The sequence below is a fragment of the Notolepis coatsorum genome (assembly GCF_963971535.1).
Source record: "Notolepis coatsorum genome assembly, chromosome: 3".
Lineage (NCBI taxonomy): Eukaryota > Metazoa > Chordata > Actinopteri > Aulopiformes > Paralepididae > Notolepis > Notolepis coatsorum.
The window spans coordinates 1,238,980-1,249,839 of NC_140167.1; the positions used below are offsets into that span (position 1 = coordinate 1,238,980).

General features: G+C 41.5%; 1 protein-coding gene across 1 annotated transcript in view; it reads left to right on the forward strand.

The window, feature by feature from the left end:
• The window catches only part of LOC311225102 (otoferlin-like), a gene marked incomplete at both ends in the record, with an annotated part of 96,148 nt that extends 90,047 nt beyond the window's left edge, over positions 1–6,101 (forward strand). The window contains one exon of the mRNA XM_084310307.1: positions 5,921–6,101. Coding sequence (XP_084166433.1) covers positions 5,921–6,101 — 181 coding nt within the window. The remainder of the gene's footprint in view (positions 1–5,920) is intronic.
• Positions 6,102–10,860: the final 4,759 nt, after the last annotated feature.

Here is a 10,860-nt window from a genome sequence, read left to right on the forward strand (position 1 = left end):
AATATGCATTTAAAAGTATGATCTCCGACCACTGTGTGTCATCTTAGTACAGTTTTAGCAGATTTATTTGATTGTTTATTCTTATTTATTGTGCCTATATGTATGAAGTTGCTGATAAACTATGTCTTGTTTTGTAAACTCGTCGACGCTGTAAACAAGAGTAACCTCAGTTTCTTACGAGTTGAAATAAAGGGTTGAAATTAAATTAAATTCAACCATAGATATATTCCTTATTCTGTATCCATGTTTACACTTTTGTTTACCCATCTACGTATGTCAAGTCAAAATGGCCGCTGTTAAAATATTTGCTGTAATTCATCCTTTGATTTCTACTCCTCTCACAGACTCTCCTCTCATAATATGCACACACGTGCTCTCCCACACACACACACACACACACACACACGCATACACCCACACACACACGCATACACCCACACACATGCACACGGTACACACACACGCATGTACGCCTGTACACCCTCACGCCCACACATGGGTACACGCAGACTTGCACGCACGCAAACACACGTGCAATTCTCTTCAAGTCCAGCTACGAGGTCCATTATAACAAAATAATCAAACTCCAATATAGGGCCTACGGTAATAAAAACCCATTGATAAAAACTGAAAAATTACGTCGCATTAAAATAACCTTTCTGAGAAAGGCATAAAATGAAATGATAAATCAATGATAAACGTACGAATGCATGGAATTAACAAAATGATAAATCAATCATAAACATGGAAAATAACCGTAACCTTTTAAAAAGAAAAGAAAAAGAAACAACCTTACGACTTTACTGCAACCGAGTGCTGGACCTTTACCCACGATCCTCTTGGATCTCCTTCGATCTCCTTCGATCTGCTTCGATCTGCTTCGATCCTCTTCGATCCTCTCCCTTTGCCTGGTAAGTTGTTGTTCCTCTGTATCCCTGGTGTGTATGTACAGTACGTAAGCACTCAGTATCTTTATGTGTTATTATTATGTGTCATCTCAACTACATGGATGTTAGAACTAAAAGAGTTCTTCCAGCTGAATGACTTGTGGTTCTTCTCCCACCAGCCGTCCAGACACCAGCCTCCTGTGGTTCCTTACTCCCCTCAAGGCCATAAAAAACTTGGTCTGCAACCAGTACAAGTGGCTGACCATCAAGATCTTCCTGGCTCTCCTGATAGTGCTCATCATTGGCATTTTCATCTACAGCGCGCCCGGTTACATGGTCAAGAAGATGCTGGGGGCGTGAGACGTCTTCGGGGCGTCCCGGCGGGTGTCACTGAATACTTGGCCACTAGCTGTAGATCTTCCACGTCGTCTATATCTAAAAAATTTTATCTCCATCCTCAAGCCTTTTTCTACCAGACCAAGTAGTGTGTGACGATTTGCGGATTCATAGCCTGAAAAGAGAAACGCCTTTTCTTTCAGACGTTATGACAGTAATGTAGGCTTTACTAGAGCAAGATCTCTGAGGTACACCTTGAAGGGTTTACTAGAGCAAGATCTCTGAGGTACACCTTGAAGGCTTTACTAACTAGAGCAAGATCTCTGAGGTACACCTTGAAGGTTTTACTAACTAGAGCAAGATCTCTGAGGTACACCTTGAAGGGTTTACTAACTAGAGCAAGATCTCTGAGGTACACCTTGAAGGGTTTACTAACTAGAGCAAGATCTCTGAGGTACACCTTGAAGGCTTTACTAACTAGAGCAAGATCTCTGAGGTACACCTTGAAGGCTTTACTAACTAGAGCAAGATCTCTGAGGTACACCTTGAAGGCTTTACTAACTAGAGCAAGATCTCTGAGGTACACCTTGAAGGCTTTACTAACTAGAGCAAGATCTCTGAGGTACACCTTGAAGGTTTTACTAGAGCAACATCTCTGAGGTACACCTTGAAGGTTTTACTAACTAGAGCAAGATCTCTGAGGTACACCTTGAAGGTTTTACTAACTAGAGCAAGATCTCTGAGGTACACCTTGAAGGCTTTACTAACTAGAGCAAGATCTCTGAGGTACACCTTGAAGGCTTTACTAACTAGAGCAAGATCTCTGAGGTACACCTTGAAGGCTTTACTAACTAGAGCAAGATCTCTGAGGTACACCTTGAAGGCTTTACTAACTAGAGCAAGATCTCTGAGGTACACCTTGAAGGCTTTACTAACTAGAGCAAGATCTCTGAGGTACACCATGAAGGCTTTACTAACTAGAGCAAGATCTCTGAGGTACACCATGAAGGCTTTACTAACTAGAGCAAGATCTCTGAGGTACACCTTGAAGGGTTTACTAGAGCAACATCTCTGAGGTACACCTTGGAGGTTTTACTAACTAGAGCAAGATCTCTGAGGTACACCATGAAGGTTTTACTAACTAGAGCAAGATCTCTGAGGTACACCTTGAAGACTTTACTAGAGCAACATCTCTGAGGTACACCTTGAAGGTTTTACTAGAGCAACATCTCTGAGGTACACCTTGAAGGTTTTACTAACTAGAGCAAGATCTCTGAGGTACACCTTGAAGGTTTTACTAACTAGAGCAAGATCTCTGAGGTACACCTTGAAGGCTTTACTAACTAGAGCAAGATCTCTGAGGTACACCTTGAAGGCTTTACTAACTAGAGCAAGATCTCTGAGGTACACCTTGAAGGCACACAGTGGTTCATAGTTTTTTGCTGTGTAATGACATCACATTTAACTTTTCAGACCGAAAGAGGTCAGGTCGCTCGGTTTCTCCCCCTCTCTTCCTCCCTTGTGTCTGAGAAACTGAAAGTACAAGCCAAGACGAAGACAAGAGAAGTGTCCCATCATGATGACCCAAACAATCAATTACACTGATGGAAAACGAAACGACCTTCGATCCGAATTCGACAAGATACTACGTTTTTAAAGAAGAGAAATTGTCCGCAATCAAGCCGTCGAAGAAAGACGACGATGACAGAAGAAAGCATCAAGACATCAGTTCCAGAGACATCGTGACCAGATCTTCTCCTGTGGGCAGAACATGGCACCGTGTCCTGAGGCTGAGGAAGGAGGATGAAAAGAAGCAAAACTTCCAGACCAATTAGACCTCATCGCCACCCGGAACAACGGTCAAAGAACTACCATGAGGAGCTCGATGAGTTATGGAAGCAAGTTTCATTGGTTAAAGGTGTCACTCCAGTGAGTTTCATTGGTTAAAGGTGTCACTCCAGTGAGTTTCATTGGTTAAAGGTGTCACTCCAGTGAGTTTCATTGGTTAAAGGTGTCACTCCAGTGAGTTTCATTGGTTAAAGGTGTCACCCCAGCTAGTTTTATTGGTTAAAGGTGTCACTCCAGTGAGTTTCATTGGTTAAAGGTGTCACTCCAGTGAGTTTCATTGGTTAAAGGTGTCACTCCAGTGAGTTTCATTGGTTAAAGGTGTCACTCCAGTGAGTTTCATTGGTTAAAGGTGTCACTCCAGTGAGTTTCATTGGTTAAAGGTGTCACCCCAGCTAGTTTTATTGGTTAAAGGTGTCACCCCAGCTAGTTTTATTGGTTAAAGGTGTCACTCCAGTGAGTTTCATTGGTTAAAGGTGTCACTCCAGTGAGTTTCATTGGTTAAAGGTGTCACCCCAGCTAGTTTTATTGGTTAAAGGTGTCACCCCAGCTAGTTTTATTGGTTAAAGGTGTCACTCCAGTGAGTTTCATTGGTTAAAGGTGTCACCCCAGCTAGTTTTATTGGTTAAAGGTGTCACTCCAGTGAGTTTCATTGGTTAAAGGTGTCACTCCAGTGAGTTTCATTGGTTAAAGGTGTCACTCCAGTGAGTTTCATTGGTTAAAGGTGTCACTCCAGTGAGTTTCATTGGTTAAAGGTGTCACCCCAGCTAGTTTCATTGGTTAAAAGTGTCACCTTACTGAGTTTCATTGGTTAAAAGTGTCATCTTACTGAGTTCCATTGGTTAAAGGTGAACCAAAGTAAACAATATCAAAAAGGGGAAAGCATAGACGCGATGACGCTGAGCGTCCCGCTGCCTCCTTTGGGCTTGACGGTGCGGGCATGACGGTGCGGGCATGAAGGCGTGGGCATGCGGGGGTGCACATTGTAACTATAGCAACAGAACAAAACAACAGTAATTTTTTTTTAAACGTGCTGTCACACCACCGTTCAGATAAATGTCACCTGACTCATCGGACGGAAATCCATTATGCGGCAAGATAACGATCCAAAACACCCTGTATCCATGGAGACCAGCGGGAGGAAAAGATGGAAGACCTTATTGGCCCCGCCCGTTTACTCTCCTGATTTAAATGCTACTAATGCATGCATTTCACTTTGCTCAAGAGGGAAGGGAAGTGAAGTAGGAACAGATCCCTGGTGGTTTAAGTTTAAGTTGAAGTTTATTTGGATCCCCAGTAGCCACAGCAGTGCTGGGGCTATTCTTCCTGGGGTCCATAACACGTAAAATACAGTTACACACTTATACACTCACAACATTCACATGTCATACAGACAATTAAAACTCCTAATCAAATTCATAATACAATACAACAATATATACGCCTAATGAATTCACAATACAATACAATAATACCTACTCATAATTAATTCATAATACAATACAGCATAATATACTATTTAGCTTTTACATACATTATCTATGTTCATATCAGCCAATTATACAATCTTTTAATAATAATATATCCCTATCAGACACATACCTTTTCATCTACGTATATACTGGTATGGTGCTTCATCTCATGGTGCATGAATTACAGGGTAATTACTGTGTAATTACATAATAATAACCAGGAATACCTGGTAACAAGTCATTATTTGTCATTACCAACTTATAAAATATCTTATATGTATCGGTTATATATTATGAAGGTATTCATCTGTTATTGCACAATAATTGTACACCCTGTAAGCCTGCGCAACATCTGAAGATGAGCACATCATAATCATATTCAACCTAACTATCCCAATACTCACGCCGTGGACTGTATGTTCAATAAAATATGTTGTCGCAATGTGGTGGTGTGGATTTGCTAGGTTTGCCATTGCAGTTATGATCTTTTCTTGGTTGAACTATTCCTGTGAATATGACGCTTGCACTGATTTATTGTGGCTGTTTACATGCGTTTGTATTTCGTGGTCATTGGCGTGGACTTTGTGAATAAACGGACAAAAACCTGATTGTTGATTTGGATCTGAGTACAGGATCTGGCTTGACATTTATTTATTACATTTATATATGGCCTAATCAACTGTTATCCTATTGGTCTATCCAACTGGTATCCTCTATCCTATTGGTCTATTCAACTGGTGTTATCTATCCTATTGGTCTATCCAACTGGTATCCTCTATCCTATTGGTCTATCCAACTGGTATTCTCTATCCTATTGGTCTATCCAACTGGTATTCTCTATCCTATTGGTCTATCCAACTGGTATCCTCTATCCTATTGGTCTATTCAACTGGTGTTATCTATCCTATTGGTCTATCCAACTGGTATCCTCTATCCTATTGGTCTATCCAACTGGTATCCTCTATCCTATTGGTCTATCCAACTGGTATCCTCTATCCTATTGGTCTATTCAACTTGTATTCTCTATCCTATTGGTCTATTCAACTGGTATTCTCTATCCTATTGGTCTATCCAACTGGTATTCTCTATCCTATTGGTCTATTCAACTGTTATCCTATTGGTCTAATAATCAACTGGTATTGTCTATCCTATTGGTCTACCCAACTGGTATTAGCTATCCTATTGGTCCATCCAACTGGTGTTCTCTATCCTATTGGTCTAATCAATCAACTGTTATCCTATTGGCCTAACCAACTGGTATGCTCTATTATCCTATTGGTCTAACCAACTGGTATGCTCTATTATCCTATTGGTCTAATCAACTGGCATTCTCTTTCCCATTGGTCTAACCAATCATTATCATCTATATACCCCCACCAGCCGCCCAGATATTGCCATGCTGTGGTTCCTCACACCCTTCAAAGCCATAAAGCACCTGATCTGCGACCAGTACAGGTGGCTGGCCATCAAGATCTTCCTGGCTCTCCTGTTGTTGGTCATGGTGGCACTTTTCATCTACAGCGCGCCGGGATACATGGTGAAGAAGATGCTGGGGGCTTGAGTTCCACCCGCAGGGACTAACGTCTCCGTAGGAAGGCGTCCCAAGTTATTAGTGATTCCTTTTCGCCTTCGTAGGGTTTCTCTTTTTTTGCCATTTGGCTGAAGACGAATTCATGCATTATTGGATTAGCATTATTAAATAGCAAGGCTATAATAGCTAAGCTAAGACCATTTTGGATTAATCTGTTTTGGATTCATCTCAACATATTACTGCTATCGTGTGGAGGAGGGGGCTTTTGTCTTGTGGTTGCTGTTCCTTGAGTTGTAGTTCTCCATCAGGTGACTTTATGAAGCTGTGTGACCATTCGAAACCCCGTTGCAGGACTTCAGCAACGCATTGTTGTCGAGCAGAGAATTAGGTTTGTCCTTAAAGGAACACGCCCAACATTATGGGAATGGTGCTCACCGTCTTCTCCAGAGTCAGACGAGGAGATAGAGACCAGTTTCCTCCCTGTGCGTTCAGTAGTTTAAGTTTAAGTTTAAGTTTATTTGGATCCCCATTAGCCACAGCAGTGCTGGGGCTATTCTTCCTGGGGTCCATAACACATAAAATACAGTTACAGATGTATACACTCACAACATTTACATGTCATACAGACAATTAAAACAACAATAAAAACCCTTATACACTCATAACATTTACATGACATACAGACCATTAAAACAACAATAAAAACCCTTCTACACTCACAACATTTACATGTCATACAGACAATTAAAACAACAATAAAAACCCTAATCAAATTCATAATACAATATAAAAATACAAAATTATACAATATTTTAACAATATATCCCTATCAGACACATGCCTTTTCATCCATATATACCTATCTATTTATCAGACACATACATTTTAATTTACGTACACACTATCTATTAGGGAATGTCAATTTCTTTGGTTGAAAATGTTGTTTTACCAAGATTTTGAAATGGCATTTACTATTCTCCTGCTTAACATGTCTGGGAAGAGAGTTCCATTCCTGCATACCACGGAACATGACAGTTCGCTTCATTGCATTCAACCTCACTTTTGGAAGTGTAAAACCTCGTGCAGAAGCATGTCTGGTGGAATGGTTGTGTCTGTCAAGACTTATTGATAAATTGTTATATAAAATTGAGGGGATCTTTGTAACAAAAATATTCCTAGTGAATACAAGGAGTGAGCAGAGTAATTTATGTTTGACAAGTAACCAAGTTAAACAACTGTGCATCGCTGCAACATTAGTTCTGTACTCACAGCGAAGCGCTATACGTGCTGCTTTGTTTTGTACCATTTGTAATTTTTTCAGTTTACTCGTTGTTACATTCGACCATACTGCAGGACAATAGTCAAGATTTGACAAAACCAGAGCTTGAATGACCTGTTTGATAGAATTTAGTGGTAACAAATGAGCACATCTTTTAACAACAGAAATCCCTCTTCCCATTTTCACTACTATATTGTTTAGAAAGCTATCTGGCTGCAGGCTAGCCTAGCTCAGCACAATGAATGGAAGTGGATACGGATCAGCTAGCCTTATTTTTTTGGCCAACAGATAAAATTGGTATTGATTGATTGATTGATTGAAAACTTTATTAACAGATTGCAGAATGGGTACAATACAGTACAGCTCAATACACACAATTGTTAAGGGGATGCAGACCAGAGAAAGACTTTCGTCTTGTTTACATCAGGGTCCCCCATTTTCAATTCATCAGGACATATATGACATACAGATAGTCAGTACTGCTACATCTATACATTTATGACATACCAGATTAGCAAATACACTACTGTTTGTGATACAAAAAGAGTCCAGAAAAGAGTATATACATTTGACGTAAAAACTGTACATTGGGGGAGGTTGTGTAGGTGGGGTGGGGGGGGGCTGTACATTGGAGGTGGTTCGGTGGGTGGGGGGGGGGAACACTGTACAACTGTACAAGCAAAACTGTACATTGTAATATTGACAACCATACTTGGTCATTTACTGTACATTGGAGGGGGTTGGGTTAGGACATTTACATGGGCCAGTTTCGAATTGCAGTCTCCCGTAGGTGTTCTTTGAGAGTGTTTTTGAAAGTGGGTAGTGATTCACATTCCTTTACAGCTTTGGGTAGGGCGTTCCACATTGATGTGGCATAATTGCGAAACGTGTTTAGTCCCTTGTTTGAGCCGAATCTGGGTTTAACATGATTTGTCTGATTCTGACAATCCGCATTTCCCATAATGTTGGCGTGTTCCTTTAAAAAAGGTTTGGAGATAACCAGATGTATTGATGTGATATTTGATAAGAAATGTTGGAATAGGGTTGTGCAGATTTGCTGGTCCGGTTGGTTTGTGATACAATAGTCATTCTCTCTCTTCTTATTTCTCAAGACGATTGTTAAGTTTGCATTGACTTATTTGGCTATAAAAAGCATTACATTGTATTTATTAGTCAACAGTGTGCAGTATATACACTTGACTTTGAACTGTGAATAAACTGGCAAGAACAACCAACGCTCCTTGTTCTTGGGCTTCTCTGTGTCTGTGTGTGTGTGTGACAGCGTATCTGCAGGGTATTCAAAATTCATAATTCTCAATTTAAGGCCTTGAAAGTTATTTAAAAAGTCTTAAATTTAATTTGCACAGGTATTACATTTCTTTGGGGGGCAGTTGGGAGGTGAAATAATATTCAATATATGAAATGTTTTTGTATTCAAGTTGTTGTTTTCTGCGAGGCTACTGTAAGCTTGGTGCGTCTGGCAAGAGCTTGTATGGAAAATGCGAGAATTTTAATTGGTGCGCAAGTGCAGCCGCCAGTTCAGTGTCGCTATGTGTTTTTCTTTTTTGCTAGTATGGTCGTTAAAATTGGTATAAAGTGTAACTCTAAATGGTATTGAAATGTGTTAAAAAGTCTTAAATTGAACTTGTTGAAACCTGCAGATACACTGTGTGTGTGTGTGTGTGTGTGTGTGTGTGTGTGTGTGTGTGTGTGTGTGTGTGTGTGTGTGTGTGTTATCTGACTTATGTTATTCCTGTAAGTAAGAGAAAGCTAGTTTGTACTTCAAAGAGGTATATTTCAGTTTATGCCCAAGGCCCACTTTACATTGTCCTGTAAATGTCATTGTGTGGAGGGGGGGGGGTGATGAGTAGTTGTCAGGGTAAGATAAGGGCCCCATATTTTATATTAAAACGGGCCTCTGAACCTGAAGGCTGCCTTTGCAAAACTGACATCATTGTCTTTGGTGTCAAAGAAGAAATGCTGAACGTTAGTGCTCATCTTAATTAACTCCCCTTCTTTTAAATAATAATCTCGAACATTTTCATATAAATAAAATAATAAATGTCTATTTCGCCACTCTGTTGCCAATTGATATGACACAATAGTGATTCTACCGACACGCAGATGATTAATGCTTTTACATGGCTGTTCTAAACAATGATGTCTGGTAGGGATGACCTCGACTAATCAATCTAAAGGAGCCGTAGTCGACTGCCGACCGTCGAATGCAAAGGAGAAAAAAAGAATTATTATTATAATTTTTAATCATTCTTTCCAAAAGCAAAGAGGCCTAGAAGCGTGGCTAACACTAATGGCGCACATACCAGCGAGGCTAACTGCCTAAGAAAACGGGCACAGAGGCACTGAAAGAGGATTTCACACTAGACATATCAAGATGTATCCATCAGTGGAACACTTTTATTTTATTTATCCTTTATTTATCCAGGAATGTCCCATTGAGATACAAGATCTCTTCTTCCAGGGAGTCCTGACCAACACGGCACACAACAAGTTTCAACATAAAAACAGGGCATATAGAATATACAGTACATTAAACAAAAAACATACAATTGCATGCTTTCAGAGGACAAGAAGCCTTCAGTCGACTCCTTCAGACATTAAGCACCCCCCCCCCCCCCCCACAGAGGACAAGAAGCCTTCAGTCGACTCCTTCAGACATTAAGCACCCCCCCACAGCCCAGATGGAACTACCAGTCGACTATCGGCAAATTTCAGCCAATCAAAGTCGACTATACAAATCCTTAGTCAGGGACGGGCTGGGCTGGTAAAGCTATGCCTCCTAAAGTGTGTAAACGGAAGTACAGGAAGTACAGGAAGTACAGGAAGTACAGGAAGTACAGGCTTTCCGGTTTCGACAAAACAATTATAGAAACGTGTGAAGTGCACAATATTTCCTCGTTTAAGCCACTGCAGCGGCTTTGCCTGAAGAAGTTACTACATGACCGGGGCGTCCGGTAAACATCCGGAAAAGTTTGGTCCGTTCGGAGGCAGCTTCCAGGGGAAGTACATACACCGGGAGTTCTACCCCATACACACTTTCGGCCGTAGTTCTTTACCAGGCTTCATCTCACGAGGTCAGGGACAGGCCTGGTGTCTGGCTGGACATCTCACGAGGTTAGGGACAGGCCTGGTGTCTGGCTGGACATCTCACGAGGTCAGGGACAGGCCTGGTGTCTGGCTGGACATTCATCTCACGAGGTCAGGGACAGGCCTGGTGTCTGGCTGGACATCTCACGAGGTTAGGGACAGGCCTGGTGTCTGGCTGGACATCTCACGAGGTTAGGGACAGGCCTGGTGTCTGGCTGGACACACGAGGTTAGGGACAGGCCTGGTGTCTGGCTGGACATCTCACGAGGTTAGGGACAGGCCTGGTGTCTGGCTGGACACACGAGGTTAGGGACAGGCCTGGTGTCTGGCTGGACACACGAGGTTAGGGACAGGCCTGGTGTCTGGCTGGACATCTCACGAGGTTAGGGACGGGCCTGGTGT